Below are 20,295 nucleotides of genomic sequence, written 5' to 3' on the forward strand. Positions count from 1 at the left end.
TTATTTGATAATCTGATTTTCAAGGCTCTGCTCAATAATCCAGTGAATTTGCATGATATCAAAATATTGTTGTTTCATCAGTGAACTAGTTTCAGATGGGTAACAGCTATCTGCGGGAGAGGTGTGTCTCCGAGAAAAGCAATTCCTACACAACGTAACTTGAGCGTTAGGTGCTCACTGAGATTTAGCCATTTCTTAGCTGCTTTTGTCTATAGGCTTGGGGAACACCTTAGGCTGTGGCTCTGTGTCTCTATTTCTTTCCGCTTGGAGAAAGGCAGAGGGGGTGATTGGAGTTTTCATTCCTTCTTTCATTATTGTAATGGTTACTTTGCTTTGGAGGACTTCAAGACTTGTGCTTCATTAATCATTATCTGTTATCGACAGTCTCGCTGTCTTAGTAAGGGTTTTGTGAAGAACAGCATGTTCTCGCTGTGTTGGTCAGGGATATGCAGTTAGATTAAGTAGACTTTCAGGTAGAACCCTTTGGTTTCAGTTGATTTAGGATATGAGGACCCAGCTCTAAACCTTTTTTCTTTTTTTGTGAAAATACCAACTCTAATTTTGAACAAATAGCATAGATAGTAGCAAAAACTGTCTTGTTTCAACTGTGCTGCCTATTGCAAGTTTTCTTTACACATTTAGATATGTTACTGACAGAACTGCTAATGAACACTGCATATCCTAGTCTTCTTATGTCTTTTTTGGAAAAAAATTACAGCAAAGCTTTAGCGATATTTTAAACCCATAAATTACTCACCGTGCATTCAAGTTTACCTCCAATTTTATTTTAATTTTTAAATTGGGGAATAAATAAGAATACCTTTACTTTTAAGCTCAGTTCAGTTTTTGAATAGTACCACTATTGTTAAAGTAATTGCAAACTACTGTATTGCAGGGTTTTGTTTACATGTGTAGAGTAGCATAATTTCCATTCTGATTGTACCTGAAGGCTCTTACGTGCTATAACTCATTCTAAGGATGCTGTAAAAAAAAATCATGTGGTCTTAGAGCTTTTCTTGCTTTCCTGGGTTACTAAAATTTGTGTAGGAGCAGCACCACTTCTATGCAGACTCGGTGATGTAGTGCTTGTTGGGGACAAATATTCTAGAAAGCATCTGGCAGACAGTAAATGTGAAATTACTGACATGTAATCCAAACCCAAATACTTGCAGTAGTTAAACACATTCCTGTTTTCTCCCCTGCCCCAAATAGAGATGCTGACCTCAATACCATGGTGTTTTAATCAACTGTATCTTTCAGTTTTCCAGGTATATGTAGTATATAATTGGGTCTTGCTTTCTAAGCATTTATCTTCAAGTGCTTGATCAAGAAATTTTATTATACTTGGAAGCAAACATCTATTCTCCACCACCACCACGAGTCTAGGATCTCAAGAGCAGTAAATTGGGTATTCCTCATGAAACTGGTTGTAGCGGGGATATTTCTAGTCCTCGTAGTTGCTTCTTCTATCCTACAGGTTCAAAATCCTTGGCCAGGTGAACTCCTGAAAATGTATCTTTTCAGCTTATCACATTTAATTAGTTATCTGTTGTTTTAAGCTTCTCTTGGTGACAACAGGGATAGTGGGAGAAAAATCCCAAGTTTGTGTGGGGCTTACAGCTAGTTTCTTGTGATAAAGTAGCTAGTTCTGCAATGACTGACCTTAAGACTAGAGGCAAGTGAAAATTTATGTGTAACCTATGTGACTATTAATCACTCTTACTGTTGGAAGGGGGACTAAGTAGTTCTTTTTACGCTTCCCATTTGTGTGCTTGGACTGCATTTTCCCTACTTTTATCATTTTAACTGACACAGAAGACTAGCTAACTTCTCGATGTAATCAGTCCAGTTTGTTGTGAGAGTTGCTGCTTTGTATCTATAACAAATCAAACTTAGAGGCATACTGCATGTTTGTAGGTGTATTTCTCTCTGACAGCTGTTCTTTAAGACCCTGAGATCTGCCATTAATTTTGAGCAGTCAGAAAGACATCTATCTCGTGAGCAGTAGAAATTACTGCTGGTCTTTGATGAGTTTTCATTATTAGCATTTCTCAAAGGCAAAGGTGAAATTTATGGCATCAGTTGGGCTCACGAGATGGGGATGTTTCATAAATGGTGCCAGATGTCACTGAGATGAGCTTGTATGCAACAAGCAAATCTTTCTGGGAGGAGCTGTGAAAGCTGCTATGGTGAATTCTCCTCTCTTAGCCTGTTTCTGTTGCTTAAGTCAAATGGTATTGGGACTTCTCGGTGTGCAGTCAAAGTGGCGTGATAGCAAATACGGCATCGGCAGGGAAGCCGGACACAATGGGGAAGGAATGCAGTATACATGGTGCCTGCTACGTGGCCCACCTTGTTCTGTTGCAGGGACACTTCCATAACCTTACTAGAAATCCCAGTGGGAAGATAATGAATCAAATCCCCAATAATTTTTGAAAGGAAAATAAACCCTGCAGAGAACACGAAAAAATTCCCTGTTTACCTTCTTTTTGAGAGCTGGGATTTGAGCTACACATTGATAAAGATTGATTAACGTGTTGGGCTTCGAAGACATGACCTTGCAAACCCAGCAGTTGTTGCCATTTCTTTAAAGAAATAACCAAGTACCATGACATGAAACTATGTGAAAAAAGTTAATGTTTAGTTTGCAAAATCGTGAGCTAAAAGCATGGAGAATATGTGTGAAACTTGTCCATAGACTCTCTAGGTCAGCATGTGCCCTCCTCCTAGACCATGGTCTGCCATGCAGTATGGGGTCTTTTCCCCCAGAGACTTCTATCCTGGGGCAAGGGATAGATGAACAAGGGAGCAAAATCATGGCTGCAAGGACGTCATGTGTTACAGTTTTTTCATGCTGATTTTCCTAATTTGTTTAATTATTTTTATTTGGGTTTGACTGGTTTACATGTGAGAATTATATACTTTGGGTTGGTGTATGCAGTTTCTTCAGCATCTTATTCTGCCTTTCTACAACCTGCATAAAGAACTTAATATATTTTCTTTGCTGTTTCGGCCAATTTTTGCTGCTCTTTCCTTGATAATCCTGAGCTATGCAGGTAGTGGTTTATATTTAGAAAGATGCCCTGGCTATATTAGTTTCCCGTTTTCATAAGAGAGATTAAACTCCCAAGCCTGCATAATTTTATAGAACTGTGAAAGGTTTGCATGAATTTGATATATCCTATCGCTCATTTTTATAGTTATTCTGTATTTAAATGCTATCGTAGTGCTTGTAATGAACAAAACTATGAAGTAATTTGTCAAATATTATATTGACCATCGTTTATGGCTTCATTTTGGTATGTTATTATTCCAACTAGTCTCGAAATTGCTTTAAGGAAAAGAAAAACACCCCTGTAATGCAAGGTAACTTCTTTGGCTGCAGTTAATTTGATTTTTCTCAATAGCAGGAGGCAGACTAAATAGAGGTAAAATAATGCAATAAACTGTGGCCTCTACATCTCACCATAGCTACAAAAATGCTTATTGAGTCTAGGTCAGCCTTCTTTTTTAAAGGAGAAACTTGGATATGAGAACTCTCAACCTTTTCTGATAATTAAGGTGGTGGTTTGATAGGCATGTGCATGATTCAAAGACAGTGAGGCAACGTTAGTGAAATGCGAAAGAGAAATCTTTGGTGTCCAGTCCTACTTGGTAATTTTGCATCATCATCAGGAGATTAACAGGAAGTGAATTTCTTTTTTCGTGTTCTTACTCCTCTTCAGTGACAGAAAAAGTTGAAATGTTCTTCGAAGAAACAGTTATGCCTGTCTGAGGAAGGTGACTGGCAAGCATGCCAGGAAGGTATTAAAAGTTCTAAGAGAGTTACCTGGAATTAGAGACAGCAGAGTTGAGAGACCTTGTGCATCCTGAGAAGAATTGATGAATATGGAGGAGATGATCTGTGGGGGTTAGTTGCAGCATCCAGATTTTAATGGGACTCACAACAGAACTGCATATATTTACGGGAGGAGAGGGAAGTGCTTGTGCTTTGTGGCATGTCTTAATGCCAGTATTGCAGGGGAACGATGTAGATGAGGTACCTATTTATATATGGGTGATGTTGCAGTGATAAATAGGAGAAAGGCAAGGAATTGTAGTTGGTCTGAGTACAGTATGAAGCTGCAGAATTGTTTTCCTGGCAGGTTAACCCTAGCAGGGTCTCCATTTATCTCTGGCCTCAATGGGATGTGTTCTGGAGAGTATCAAGCAGATGTGGCTCAAGGGGCTGCATGCACTAGGGGCCAGGCAAAAAGGAACATGCAAACCAGGAGTTCCTCCTGCCAGCCAGAAATGCAAAGGTGTAAACAAGTTCTTTGGACAGGTAGAACTTCGGCGTAGAGCAAGAAAGATGGGTGATAGGAAGAAAAGAGCATTCTCATGTACATGGGGCAAAATAGGTTTCTGTCTGAGAAAATGCTGTCCTGTAAAGGGATGAGAAACCAACCTGTGGTATAATTGTACTCAGGAGATACCAGGAAAAAAACCCACCAAAACCAAGCAGAACAAACAAAGAAAAAAACCCCAAACCAAACCACAAACCCAAACCAAAACAAATTCCTCCCAAGACAAAACTCCACTGCATCACTCTGCGATATGATCTCTCTTGTATTTGTCAGAAGGGAGCTATTTGCTGACTGATTTATTTAGGATTTTTCAGAGTATGCTCCCTCAAGGAAGGAGGGAGGTGCTCGTTCCTTTGTGCGAGTTTGCCTGACATCCAGGCACTGCAGCCTGTAGCAGCAAGGAGAGACAACACAGAAAGCTGGAAGCCTGCAGCTCTGATAGAGTCACTGAGATGGCAGGGATGAGCCTAGAGCAGCTTTTTGGGTCTTGGAAACACTACAAAGACCTGGGAGACAGGGGCTGGAGCAGAGTCCAATCAAAGACTCTGTCTTTGTGAAGAACTGACTGCGTTAGCCTATTATTGGGGACCTTCTGCAGGGACCCTGTGTGTAGGAGGAAGGTCGTGTGCAACCATTTTCCAGTTCTGGAAAAAGTTCCTGGTCACTTGGGTTTTCTTTGGTTTAGGAGGTTAATTATCCTTGTTTGTTTGTTATAATAAATTGTGGCTTTTATTGCTGTTAAAAGCTGTTCAGCCTTCTCCAAGGAAATAGAAGAGGAAAAGTAGATGACAAACTGAATATCCATAAAAGAATCCCCTGGATGTTCCCTCTTCTCGATTAGTTGATAACGGAAAATATTGTCTTTAATCTTTTTGTCCTCTGAGGGACACTTATCTGTATCGTACGTATTGGGGAAGCACTGGAGGGTTTACATAATGGAGGACTGTGTTGCTATTTTTGAAAGGAGAATAAGTTTGGAGTATTATTCAGTCATATTTGGAGAAACATCATTTGAACTTTCAATAGTTTGATCTGTATCACCTGAAAATGTGACTTAAGTGGTTTTAAAGTTATTTTGTTGGTTTCTTTTATAGTGGATAGTATATGTTCAAATGATTTATCTTTAATATCTGATTTTAATCTAGTTTATAAATAAAGTAGCCTTTAATCTGTTCGTGAAGCATTAACTTTTCCCTTTGCCTAAGGGTCTCTTATGAATTTGTGTAGAGCAGGTGGTTTATTTCAGACAAAATCTCAGTAAAATACAGAAGTTAAGCTTTTCTTTTTTTACCTTTTTGTCAAATCCCTAAATATTTAGTGCAAGTTCCTGGTTAAGAATACAGCTTTTGTCCAATTTCTTTAAACTCTGGGACTCTTAGTACATCTTGAGAAGTTGAGGCTTAAGTTACTTTGTTTAAACTTCAAAAACTAAAAGTAGGACAGTTTTTTCTTTCATTACTCACTGCAAAATCAAGTCAGGTGCAGCCACACTGGCTGCAAAACCATGCCACATTCTTCTCTTTGATTTTTCTCATCTGTGACAGAGATTTCTGGTACAAAAGATCAAAAGTCAGACGTGCCTTTTGAAAAATGAGAAAATTCAGAGTGGTAAAAGTAACATGAGAGTTAAAGAAGACTGACTTTTTAATAGTTAGCGTTTCCTTAATTTTCTTTTTTCCCCTCTTTCCCCCCATTTAAATATATCAAAACACTGAAGTACAAAGAGAATTTGGGATGAAAGATTGAAGATGACTCAGCCTCCATCAATGTCTGCCCTGTTTTTCTTCTTAAAAAAAAAAAATCTTTTACCAGATTGTAGGCACTAAAACATAGATTTTGCCCATCAGAAATAATGAGATGTCTCAATCCTGTAGACTTTTGCTTGATGTTGGAAAATGACACTTTTTTAATGTTTAGGGAGCATAACACTTCGAACTATTTCACACTTCAGAAGTGACAAGCATCTATGACTATATTATGTGGTATTTTGCTTTGGTCCACTATGTATTTAAGTATCTTCTGCAAAGTACTGTACAAGACTTTTTATTAACATGTTATGTTCTGCTGTAGCATAAAGCTGAATTCAATCCAGCAGGTCCCTAGCAAACTTCAGTTAATGTCAGTGAAGAGTCTCCAACTGAACATAATGGAAACTAAAGGACACCCTTCAAATACTGATGACTTCCTTTTCTGAAGGTCCTGAAACAAGGGTACACTCCATCCTAGACTGAGCCTTTCCTGGTGTTGAAGCCTTCATTTGCACACTCTTGGTTTCCAAAAGGCCAGTCTCCAAATTTGCATCTCTTCCTGGGGCTCAGTAGTTGAAGGCTACAAAGATGTATGGTTTCACTGTAAAAGGGTATGCTTCCATACAGATGTTGTTAGGTATATGCTGTTTCCAGAAGTAAGTGCATCTTAAGGTCAAAAAGTTGCATGTAAGATAAAAGAGGGGACTAAAGAAAGGGTCGCTTCCTGTTCTGCCCTCTACTCTCACCAGCATTAAAACCCTGCAGATAACTGTGTTAAAACCAGTCCCATGGCTGAAACATGAGAGAAGTACAGGAATCCATTAAGCTGTTTAAAATTTACTTGATTAACACTTGCTAGATTTGACGCACCTTCCCCTTGAGGACTGGAGCTACTACTGTCTAAGCTTGATCGTACTAATCTCACAAATACTGTGTCATGGTAGGTAAGTATCATTTCTTACAGATAAGGCTGCTGAGACACAGACAAATAACATACCCCCATGTAATACAAGACCCAGAAATAAAACACAGTCTTTATTTATTATAAAGAAATTAGGGAGTAAATTGCAAATGACTGTTTGCCTCTCCTTACGACTGCTACTGCCTAGCAACGATTGCCAGATAGGATAAACATCATTAACAGTAAAAAGTTTAATGTCTGAAAGACATTAGGAGTGCTGACATGTGGTCTTGAGGTGTCTCTGAACTATTTTAAGATATTATCTGTCTTTGCATTTTGGGTCTAAGAGTAGTCCCAGCCTTGCCCACAGTATGTGTATACGTGTGTGTGCAAACTCCTATGTATAGAATGGAATATGTATTGCACGATGCTTATAAAGAAGTATAGTAGGGAAATGCTTCTGCAGCCAAAAACAAATTGGAAATCTTTCATGCTACATACAGGAGCTTCTCAGGAAATCATTCAAGCTCTCTCTTCCTGTCAGGCTGGGGAATACGCCTCTTAATTTCCCCTGACAGAAAACACATCACCTCATCAGCAGTCCTAGAAAACAACGAAACATCCCTGCTGAAACAGACTGACTGCCAAGTGCTTTCATTGCCACTGCAGCAAGGGGGACAGAGAGGAGGGGCGTGCTTCAGACCTTTCAGGGGAGTAGAATAATTTACCTGTAGAGTCCCACCGTTACACCTTGTGTTGCTGCAAAACGCTCATCTCATAGTCAAGGTGTGCCCTTTGAAGAACTAATTTGAACCAGAGGGTACACAGCTATTTAACTCTGAAAGAATAATTTATAGTCCTGAATCTGGATAGTATGAAATTCTCTTATAGTGTTTGAGCCAAGGCAAACATCCTGATGGAAAATCTACACCTGCAGATCTCTTACATATTTAAAGTGACGGAACAAATACAAGTCAGTCACATTCTGTGCTGTGTGCATTAGTGGTAATCTCATCTGAAGTTGCTCTGGAGTTTCTTAAAGGTGTTGTAGCAGTAGTATAACAAAATTTGAATTTATTGGAAGATTTGCTGCTGCAATTTGACTTAAGTGAGTGTTTTAGATAAACTTCAAAATTCTGAGGAATCATTGCATTTCTGAGTCATGTAATTACATTCAGAGTCTGTGTATAATATAATATACTTATATAATTACAGTCAGAGTATAGTCAAATGATACATCAGGACAAAGGGTCTTTATAGGCTATCATAACATCATTACTTCAATGTATTTATATTGCTGGGCTTTTTTTTATAAACCAGAATTATGACGGGATGAGACTATTTTATCATCACTCTGCATATTTGTGGAACTCTGGAACTCTAACACCAGCATATTTTTCCCCACAATAAGGAGTACCTTTATAAATCAGAGTGACAGAGATCAATGGGGTGTGTGTGTATATATGTATTTTTATATACATATATATATGCACGATACCTCTACTAAATATACTAATATTGTATTTTTATATAAATATACTACAATGGACCAGCTGCCTGTTACAGTGAAATTACACAGTCACATAGAGGACTGCATAAGTCACATTCCCACATGAATGGTTCTAGTTCTCAAGTTGCAAAGATGATTTTCAAGCTGTGAACTGGGTGGAAACTGTTGCTGTCGTGTCTGCATTAAGTGTTCGGACAGCCTGAAACTAAAGCCTGGAGAGTTTTGAATGTCTCTCTTTTCATTTTGGTGGGGATTAGACTCTTGGCATGTAGTGAAATAGAACACATTGGAATAATTCAGGGTTTCCAAGAGTTGCTGAAGTGATGAAATGTATGGCTGGAGGATTTTCTCTCATATAGCTGGGTGGTCATCTGTGACAAGAATGGTCTTCATTTTTTATTTGTGAGTTGAACAGCTGCCAGTTATTTGGCTAAAAGAGCAGCCAGAGGATCCTTGGGAAAAGAGTGGGACAGAGAAGTGTTCCAGCAGGCCACAGGTTCTGTGCGTTCTGCATCCAACCCTGTGGAGATGGTAACTGCAGTAGATGGTTAGACCTGTGTAACATACCCTCTGCAGGATGCAAAATCCTCCCAAGTTGCGTGTATGTACATGTATGTGTATTGCAAGCCTAAGTAATGTATATATGTGTGTGCCAAGTATGGTTTGGCACATTGGCATTCTGATCCGGATGGAGGTTTTTATTATATATCATTCTCTGTCAGACGTGTTCAGCTCCAGGTCTTGACCAGGAATGAAATTATGATTTTCATTTAGGTACATGTTGTGACTTTGAACATTTCAGAGCTGAGCTTACTGGCTGAGGCATTTCTCTTGTATATTGAATTTATGACTGTAATAATGGACTTTCATTGGCTTGGTTTCAAAGATTTGTGCATCGTAGTGATTTGGGAGCTAAGAAATATTAAAACTGTGAGTAGCTACTTTGGTTTGAATGAGTTTAGCAAAACTTACTGGCTTTAGAAAATGCAACAATTTTTCTCCTAAGATATATGCAGAAAGTTAACAGATTAGGAAAGCAACTGGCCTGTCCCAAAGTTTTGTACAGTCAGTCCCCATAAGCCTGTTAAAATCAAACTTAATTTAGATAAAGAATTCACTCCTGATTGTAGCTGTAATACCTTGCTTTGACTTTAGAGAGTACATCTGAGTACATTGTAGCAGGAGGTTTTTTATTTGTGCAAATTGTTTTTTAACAGATCCTATCTTAAAATTTTATAATGAAGGTATTTATTAGGAAATAAATGTAAGAAGAATCTCTCCAGAGCCAAGAGGGAATTGTGGTGGTAGCTGGTTTATCTGCTTGTTTCTGGTAATGACATGATGCAGTACTATTTAATAAAATATGATTTCTGTAGGGGTGGAGTTTTGAAGCCCTTGAAGATATTAGCACTTATAATCCTGTATAGGATAAGGAGTGAGTAATGCAGTGAAAATAAGTCCCAAGGACATAATTACAGGAAACTACTTGGTTGTGGACTGCTTGTCCTGCCAACATGAAGAAGCAGGCACACTGAGAAGGATATGGTTAGAGAAATTTGAGGAACATAATTGGGGTGTGCTGGCAAGACTGACACAGAGCAGACATCTCTTACCGTCTCCTCTGGTGCTCCACATCACTTTATGTCACTTATTTGAAGATGTCTAGTCATATCTTCAAAATTATCCTTGCTGGACTTGAACCAGAGAATGGGAATAAATTATTTGTATTGCAGAATTCCTCTGCATTTTAAAGATGCTTACATTCAATGTTAATAATGGAGCTCCTCATTTAATTCAGTATATTGCTGCTCCTTGTAACCAGCCGTAAATTCTCTGCAGTCCTGTATGTGCTGATACACTAGAAAATGATGTATCTTGTTTATTAGTTCAATATCATCAAATAGCCAGGGGATTTCATGCAGGAGGCATTTTTACACAGGGCTTTTGCCTGCAAAACAACTCCAGCAATGCCAATGGGAGGCTGCATATTTCTGTCTCATACAGTGAGAGCTAGGAAGAAATTGGTTTTGATGTGCCTTCAAGTGCAAACACAAACTACGTGGAGACAACTTGCTTGTCGTTGTTCCCAGCAGCAGTGACTTAGCAACCCAAGTTCACTGGTAATTGTTACCAACTCTTTACTTTTTTGTGTATTTTCCAGATATAGCTGGCAGGAATTTGTGCAATCATTTTATTTGTTGGTGTACAAGAAAGGCAGTTATTTTGCGTTCTCTCTTACCAGTATAGCTTGCCACAGTTCTTACAGGATGAAAAAGAAATGAGAAAATAACTTTGAACACCTCTGTGGAAGAACTCCTAAAAGGACAGATCCGAATAGCTGTTTCTTAGGAGTTGTGCTGCTGCCTCATTTTCAGTGAGATAAATGGGATTTTGCCTGCTCATGGGATTCTCTTCAGAAATTAAAGCTATCACTTCCAGTGTGGATACATATTTGAATGGGACTGAGCTACAGTTGAGTTACAGCTCAAGAAGTCCCACTTCCCACTATCTTTGCTGCTGTCTCAGCGTAGGTGCATGCTCTTAGCCTGTGCTGTGCAGGAGGAAGTTGTAGCTCATGGCACAATGAAAGGTCCCTGGGATCTGGTTCAGGTGTCAGCTGGAGTCCAGCAATGCCATCTTCCACACCATAACTTCAGTGATAGTGCTTAGATCCAATGATCATATGTTTACAATACAACATAAGGAAAGACAAATTGTGTGGCAGTACAATCAGAGACCACAGTTTTTAAGAAACTGAAAGCAATCTTTTAAGATCTTTCTCACTTCCCAGTGGGTGCTGTCACATCAGTTTCAGTTTGCACCTTTGTAATCTTTATGAGGGCAAACGGTGGCAATCTAATTCCTAAATTTGCTTCCTGTCTCTCACTGGTGACAAAACGCATACTTAGCAGTACTACAGACCAGATCGTAATAACATCAGTCGAAATGTGTAATGTGATATATGCTGATAGCATATAGTGTAGCTTATGAATATTTGGCATTTTCATCTTCCCAGTTGCTTCGAAGTTTAAAGAGAATTTTCTCATTTGAGCCTGTCACTTTTGATGCCAATTCATCCTTTAATGTCTTCCAGCTTGCCACTTTAGAATTCCCCCCGAAGAAGCTCTTTGGAAACAAGGATGAACGAGTGATTGCAGAACGACGGAGTCACTTAGAGGTAACACTAACTTTTTAACAGGCTTCTGTGGTGTATTTAGATGGAGAACTCTCTGCTTGACCACCAGAAACCATTTCCATATGGTCAAAGCTAAATAGCCTGCTCCTAAGTATCAAGTTTCTTGCTGCCTCTTTTAACACAGGAGATGGCAGCAGTAGATTGCAAAGTAATGAAACATGCCTTAACACACAAAAAAATTAATCCTAGTCTAGGAAAAACCCCATCTCTTCAGAGATATTCATAGGAGGTACGTTTATTTAAGGGGGAAAGGTTGTGGGTGAGGTAAGTGTTCACTGTAGACAGATGGTCTCTGTTCAAGACAAGATTAAAAAAAAAAATATTGCTACTTTAAATGCAATTTATTAGCTGAAGATTTACTATTTTATCATAGTTACTATATCCAAATATGACAGAAGGAAAGCAACATTTAGGCATCTTTGAGCTTTATTTTGTAACCCAGCTTTCTGAATGTTTTGGGGTTTTTTTTCCCCTTTCAATTAATTTTAAAAAGTAATTTTATTGTGGACAAGGTTACTGAGTTAATGAGGATTTGTGGGGTTTTTTGGTTGTTCTGCAGTGCCATGTGAATGACATAATTTTGACTCCTATCACACATTAGGTCTTCAAATTTCTATGTTAATGAATGTGTTATTGCAGCCCAGGGGCAGGAGGTGGGGTTTTGGGAAAGAAGAATAGGTATGAACAAAGACTAAGCCATACGCCCTGCAACTATATTGTAGCCACATGGGGATTACCTGATCATGCAAGTCATTACAAATTATATTCTTTGTAGAGCTAAAGTAGCATTAAGTAGAGATCTAGAGAAATTAATAGAAAAGTAGATTGCTTCCAACTGGAGTCTTTTCGTGCTTGTTTTGATTTTTTTTCTATGTACTTCACCTTCTCTTTGATCTGCCAACAAAACATCCTCCCACTGACTTTTGATATGAGGCTGTCTTACATGACAAAATATAATCTGGTTTTTTTGCTTCATGTCCTCTATAGAAGGCATAAAGACATGGCCACATTCCAGTCTAGTACTCAATTTGCATATTTTTGTACCAGTTAGAAATTTAATCCCTTAATCTTTCTGACCTTTCATTGATTTACTAACAGATTTTATTGTAGTGTTTCTAGATGATAAAACTGCTGTGTATAGTGATGCTTTGATCATGGTATTATAGTACTTATAGCTCTCTACATAGCCAGATTTTGGCTTAAAATTAAATTTTACATTTAATACATTTAATATGTATTTTAACTAAATTAAGTCATTAAAACTCCGTTACCTGCATATTTTGCAAACATAATAATATGACCACTGTTCACATGGGTATGTTTTGCCATATGCCAGATAGCACAGTTGGCCATGCCACTCAATAATCCTGACAAATCACTCAGTGTTGGAGAAACTGAAGATTCCCACATTGCCCAAGGAAAGTTAGATAAAGAGGACAAGGAGCCAAGCAAATGTTACCATCCTTGCCATGAGGAATTTGATGCAGCAAGCTGATCAGTACTCCCTTATGTCTGGATCCATACTATAATTGTATTTTCTTTTCACTATGTATTTTGCAGTGGTTTGCTCTGGCTTTGCCAGTGGCACAAGAATTTCAGCTAACATAGCTGCAGCCTTCTTGGTGAAGGGTGAGAGAAACCACCTAAGTAGTGATGGTTTCCAAAGTCATGTAATGCTTTGAACGCTTAAAGTATATCTTCAATTATACTGTGAAAATTGAAGTAATACTGTGATAGTGGAACAGGGCCCAGACACCAGTTCTATTTAGAACACTGGCTGTAACTGCCTTCTGGATTTCAGTCCAGTATGAACCTTGAGCACACGTCAGTGCACTAACCAGAAAGCAGTAAATGGATAGATTGCCTCTATAAGAGATGTGTTTTCTTAGCCTTTGACCATAGTGTGTTTCTCACGTGGGAATTCAATCAGGTAAAAGGTGAGGGCATTAGACCTTGGTAACAAGCAGAAACATGGCTTGTATTCAGTTGGTTTTCATGCTTGATCCTATACCTCAATTTGCTGAAAACCCTTTGTAACCTCCTTCAAGCCTCACAGGTGATGTGTTATAATGGCTGTAGTGTGATATAAAAGTTGATTTGATTGTTCCACATGGTTAGTCAAGAGCTAATGAGCTAATACAGCATTTTTAGACAAAGCAAGACACAGCTTCCAGGCCAACAAAAATGTATATTCTTATCCAATGTCTGAGCTGACCTTATTGACTAAAAATAGATGACAGCCTGACAAATACCAGTCCGAAGAATGTTCTGAACAAATACTCTGTGTTGTAGAATCAGTAGCAGAGCTCTCATCCTGGTGGTGGATGACAAAGAAATTACTCTGCTCTTCCAGCTTTTACTTTAGGTATTTATACATTTTGAATAGGCTTTCACTTCATGTTGTATTTCCTGAACTCTTTGGATTGAAGCAGGACAGTACAGCTTTGGATAGTCCAGTGCTTTCCACAGGACATCTCTGAGCAACAGCACTTTTTTTTTGGTTTACATTTTTTCCTTTTTTAAGTAAGCACATAAAAATTAACATTCAAACTCCAGCGTGCACCTGCGTGAGGGATAAGACAACTTAATCTGTCATTTCAGTCAAACAGCCTGACTAGAGTATTTGCTGGAATTAGCAGTTAGTTACTGAAATGGCCTTGCAGGCTCTTTTCTTTACATCAAAACTGAATTGCAGCTTTTCAGTCTGAACTGGGAAAATGAAGCAGATAGCCTGGGAGTCACTGCAGGTTAAAACTACTCTTCCAATTAACAAAGTGTACCACAATCAGAGATCTGGTTCTAGTGCAGATATCTAAACTGTTACTGATTTGAATAGCTTTGGCTTTAGTCAGGGAAATCTTCCTTGTGTCTAATTATAAAAAGATTTGTCCAAAACCTTCTTTGTGGGATAGTTTAGGAAGAGTTTGAGGGGTTTTTTTCTACACATCATCTCTCAGATTCTTGCCACAATAGAAGTGCTGAGGACAGCATGAGGTTTGTGGTACCTTTCAAGGGAACTGGAGTCAGGGGAGCCAGCTGAAGAGTGTGTTTTAAGATTGTCATGAAGAGTTACCTTATTCCAGCTTGACATTAGAAGTGAACATATTTCACTGTAATGGAAATTAAATTACTTGAAGTAAAAGACTCCAGAGAGCCCCAAATTCTGAAGATTGTGATTTAAAATCACAATAAATGTGAAGTTCATGGAAAACATTAAGTTCTTTTCTTTATCCTAGCTGGTACAAATGCTTAATAACCAAAAGCTTCTGAATACCTTGTTGGTAGGAAAGCACATTGAGTACTATTTTTCTGTGAGATGAACCTGAAGAGAAGTCTTTGATCTCTAGTGTGATACAAACACTCTTGCTTTGGTGTTTGTTGGTGTAGTATAAAGACTTTCAAGCAACGTCATATTTCTGTAGAGGTTTGGAAAGATAACATGCAAGTTTGCACAAATGTTTTGCCTACACATCTTAAGAGAAAACACCTAAATTGTATTTAAAATTACCTATCTAAAATGCCCTATTGCAATCTGCTAATTCAGTATTTCATCAGGGACCTGTTGCAGGGCGAAACTCTAAATTAATTGTTCCACAGTCTAAAGACTGTAATTTCACTTCAGAGCCAACCTTGCTTGATTAAATCCACCTTAAATGAAACAGCCAAGAATTCTTTTGATTAAATTTAATGAATAGAAGTTAGTGTGTATCTATCCCTTCATGCAATTAGAAATCAGTAGATAAGAGTATAAGGTCTTTCTTTTTTTTTTCAAATGAAATCAGATGGCATATATTCCTTTTTTATTTTTTAAGCAAAAACTTTATAAAGGAAACACATGTCACAAGAGATCCATGATTCAGTGAATGTATGTGTTCCCATTTTAACTGCAGAATATCTCTTATTCCTTGGTGAGTTGCTATACCTGTGAATGACAGTAAAAAGAAGTTTTCCTAAAATACCAGCTTCTTTGGATACTGCATTTCTGTATTGTATCATTCTCCTGATCATTTTTCTTCTTCTCTTAGACCCAGGCTTTGTTGTTGGAATGAAGATTATTATTAGCCCCATTTTCCCATTATGCAGCCAGAAAAGCTGGGCAGGAGTCTAAGCTGACATAGCAGACTGAGTCATGTTTCTTGATTCCTTGGTCAGAAGCCTTGCAGTCATGGAACCACAAGGCTTTCTTTTCCCCTCTTGCTGTCACCAGCATGCTTAGGAAAAAAACAATTGTCACACTGACAGAATCCCAGTAGGTTGTTGCTGAAAGGAAAGCAAAAGCTCCCCCAAGCTTTGGCCTGTCTCCTTGTGTCTGTTCCCAGTTTCCCATTCCCAATTCCCACTGCTGCATTTCCTCAGGTTTCGTTGTGGACAACAAAGGGGAACAAACAAAATTCCTGATCAGGCAGCTCAGTGGTTGGTAGGAGTCGTGTGTTTCCTTTTGCTGCCACTTACAGAGCTCAGAGAATGAAAGGTCAAACCCTAACAGTATGGTAGGGTGAGCTTACATCAAGCACATACGTCTTCCTGGCATTGTCTCTGCACTTCTTTTTTTCTCTTGGTACTTTGAACCTCTTTAAAAGATAGACATGCTCAATTTATTTAAAATTAATAATACAATTGTCCTTAACCTCCTCACTTCCTCATGTCTGCTGATGAGGTTTTTGATGATAGGTGTTAATGCAAGAGGCAGACATAAATCTTGTATGAACTTCATAATTCAATTTTGCTCTCGAATCTGTATAACTGGCAGGGGAAGGCATTGTAGACACTGAACTGACTGAAATATTGCTGTTACCTACAGTCAAAATTAAGCTTCCAAAAAAAGATTCTTTAACTTAGTAGCCAAATGCTTTGTTTTGTTTTTAGTTTGTATTCTCACTTCAGTTCCTTTGGAGGTGGTAATTTCTAGGGGATTTATTTTGGTAAAGGGGTCTAAAGCTAGTGAGGTTCTGCTGGTTTTGCATGGCTCCAAAAATCTGGTTCTTGAGGAAAACGTGAAATAACAGAAATAGCATCTTCCCTTGAATTCATTCTTGCTATTTAAATGTATAGTTAGTTTCAGAATTAACACCTCAGTGGCAAACAGAGAAAAGAATCATCTGAGGGGAAAGATCTCAAAGTATTTGTTGACAAGTTTGGGCAAACAAAATGTTAGAGTCTGTTTGAGACCTCATTGCTTGAGGTTTTCCTTGAAGTCATGAGGGCAGAAACATTTTAATGATGTTGGAGATCATAGAATGGTTTGGGTTGGAAAGGACCTTAAGACCATCTAGTTCCAACCCCCTGTCATGAGCAGATGATTCATCGTCTGAATATTCAGTATGAACTTCATGAGTACATCCCACCAGCCTTTGTTACACAGCCCTATCCTTAATATGTTTAATGGAGACAACCTGCTTCATGCTAGTAACAGGACTTTCTATTGCAAAACCTCTGTCAGATGGGGGTTGGTTTTTACCAACTGACATCAGTCACAGAGACTATTCAAAGCTACGGGTTATGTGTCAGATGACAGTGATTATTAAAAGGAAGTTATTAGACTCTCAGCTTACAACAACATCCCTAATACCAAAGCTTTTTAAGAAGAGCTTTAAAGCCAGCTGCTCACCAGCCTGGCTCTTGCAGATTGAATGTTTGCCTCTGACAGTGCAGTTGTAAATACTGTTCTTGGAAGCATCTCAGTGAGATGGACTTCAGAAAACATGAGATTACACTTGATGATCATTGAAAGATAAAAGGAAGCTTTTCCTTTTGTCACAGGTATGAATACGCACCAGGTATGACTGCTGGTGCAAAAGCAAAGCACTGCAAATGTCAGTGTTTGATAATCCTAGAGAAGATTGTTTCATACCCATAGTCTGAGCTACAGAATCTTGAAGTGATGGTTTCAATTTCCCACTGGAGGAACCGGGATGCAGTGGGAACACAGAAGGAAAGAGCATGTGTGTGGGTGGGCCATTTTGTGAATATCAGTTATATGAAACCTATGCCATGGATCTTTTGACAGATGAAATTTAGTTAGTCTACACCAAGTGCCTTTTATGACCTCTAGTAACTGCTTTAAAAAATTAAGAACAAAAATAACTGCTTTTCAGCAACAATACTGATGTCTGCATTGCCTGCAGACAGTAAAACTGCAGTTAAGTCATCTGAGAGCAATTTCACACGCCAGGTTCCCATCCTGCAGCGCATTGCTGGGGCTGCCCAAGGCACCTGGCTTTTCTTTTTAAAGTGGCACTTCTCAAAGAGGAGCAGTAGCAGCAAAGCATTTCATCTTTTCAGGTGGTGCTGCTGCTCGTGTGAGGCCCTCTTGGCTTCAAAAAGTGAATAAATAAAATTAATTTTACTTATTGATTACAGTCACTAGATATTGGATCTTTTGTGATAAAATGTTTCCTCCGTTACAATTGAAGAATTAAATAAGATGTGCAATGCAGGGGCCTTTTAATTTTGTTTCCCGTTGAGAGACTATCAGAAAATAAAGCAGTATGTTTATCATGATTTAGTATGCTCAGAATATGTGACAGCATATAGTTTGAACTCCAGTTTAGCTCCACATCCGAACGTATTTTGCTGTCAGTTCAGAATAAATTTCCCAACATTCTTCTACAAATCAAGCTGCAGAGTTGTGTACCTTTACCAGTCTCCAGTAATGGCTCTCCACGTTCAGATGTGAGCAGATGAATAAAGGGAGCACTCGACCAAGGACGCTGGTTTGAACTTGGTGCTATCCCTTTTCAAAGTGAGCATATCAGTCATCCTCCAGTATCTGATTTCACCACAGGAAGTAGAGGGCGATGCATGTCAAGTGCTTTCGTAGCTGTTTGCCAAGGCCACTCCAGCAGACGACACGCTCTTCGCTGCTGGCCCAGGGATGCGTGGTAAATTCAATCCTGTTGTTGTTCTTTCTGAATAGATTTTGACAGGACTTGTGCTCCAGAGAAAAGATTGGTTTCCTTCACTAGTCAGGTCTGTTTTGATCTTTTTAATATGGCTGTTCACTTCCAGAAGCAGACTCGCACTGATAGAGCACCTGTAAATCATAGCCCTTGCTGCCTGGTGTTACTTTTTTTCCTGCCAGCCAACAATTCAGTTTTCATTGGAGCTACTTAAAGCCAATGAATATGAGCTTTTAGCATGCAGGCATTGTAAGAAATATTAAGTCCTGTAGACTTTAAATTAATTTCAGGCAGAATAATATTGTTATTTGGGACATAGACTGACTTCAGAAGTTAATTCAATTGATGCGGCATAATAGTAATTCAACATAATGTACTTATGCCATTAGACTTGCACAGAAAAATGCTCTAAATAGCTATAATGAATAGTTTGGATTTTGAAAGCCTAGGAGAGCAATTTCACCTTGAATCATAACTGGCATCTCTCGGAATGCTTGTACATTATGAAAATTCAGAAAGGTGTTTGAATTCAAGTAAATTTCAGTACCACCCTGGGTAAAATTAAGTTTTAGTGGCACTCAAACACTTCTGGAGATGTAGTGGTAAAATCTGCTTTCACCTGCACAGTCATGGAGGAAACTAACCCTGATTCAAGGAATTGGCATTACACTGTACATAAAAAACGTAGGTAGAGTTTCCCAAGGGGCTAAAAATGTAAGTCCTGTTTTTTAATGGAATTCAGCTGCTTCGAGAGCTTGATTCTTACCCACTTAGCTCCAAAGTCATTTAGGTATCTCTAAACATGCCCAGAGGAGTGGTGTGTGTGGTATTGCTGCTTCTCTCTCTGCTTTGGGTTAAGTCCACCACCAACACAGGCTGCTTCAGTGTTAGTGCCACTAAGTCCATAGTTCAGTTCTGTAGCTTTAACAAAAGCAAAGGCTAAATTCTTTGCTATCGAAGTAAAGTTCTGGTTTTACAGATCCAGCATTTATAGCCACATTAATATTTTGGAGCTGCGTAGCTAGATCTGTTCACTAACAAAAGAGCTGCATTAAATTTTTGGTAGGAGCTTTCAATCTCATCTCCTATCTAGCTCCTTAGCAAACAAGTTCAGTCTAACAAGTTAAGAGTTTACATATGTGTATCACAGTCAAATTGGCAAGATATTTGCTAGTAATTAATAACATAGCATAAATTGCCATGCTTGGATTATTTGTGTTAAGGGAAACCCATAAATCTTGGTTTCTCAGGAAATGTAGCCAGCCCACAGCACAGGCAGCAAATGCTCTGCTCCCCCCAAAGCTGTGCCCGGCTGCTGCGTTCCCTGCAGTACTTGTTCCTGCAGTGCCAGGCTTGCTTTCCTCCCTTGGTAAGAGGACATTTGTGCAGGCAAAGTCTGTTGGTGAGGCAGCTGGAAGTTTTCATAGGTGTGCTTCAGAAAGCTGGTCATGTTCATTGTGCACGGCTGTATGTTAAATTTGGTTTGGATGGAAAATGTTGGGGTGTGGGGTACAGTTGTGTGTCTATGTAGAAGACACACAAACACAGGGTGAGGTGATGCCGATTGGGAAGTCATAGAGGTTTTAATTTTATTTATTTTTTCAGTGACTCCTAGGCATTATCTGTAAACAGCCTCACTTCTGATTAGGCCTAATCAAAGTGAACAGGAAGGGTTTGATTAAAACAAGTCAGTCC

The 20,295-nt window shown here is 38.8% G+C and overlaps 1 protein-coding gene across 1 annotated transcript in view; it reads left to right on the forward strand.

Annotated features, from left to right (window-relative positions):
- LOC104402020 (kinesin-like protein KIF16B) overlaps window positions 1-20,295 on the forward strand; it is a gene marked incomplete at its 5' end in the record, with an annotated part of 56,769 nt that overhangs the window by 29,788 nt on the left and 6,686 nt on the right. Inside the window, one exon of the mRNA XM_010009786.1 lies at window positions 11,600-11,683. Within this exon, the coding sequence (XP_010008088.1) occupies window positions 11,600-11,683 (84 nt within the window). The remainder of the gene's footprint in view (window positions 1-11,599; window positions 11,684-20,295) is intronic.

Source organism: Nestor notabilis, unplaced genomic scaffold, assembly GCF_000696875.1.
Source record: "Nestor notabilis isolate BGI_N333 unplaced genomic scaffold, ASM69687v1 scaffold3602, whole genome shotgun sequence".
NCBI classification, from domain to species: domain Eukaryota; kingdom Metazoa; phylum Chordata; class Aves; order Psittaciformes; family Psittacidae; genus Nestor; species Nestor notabilis.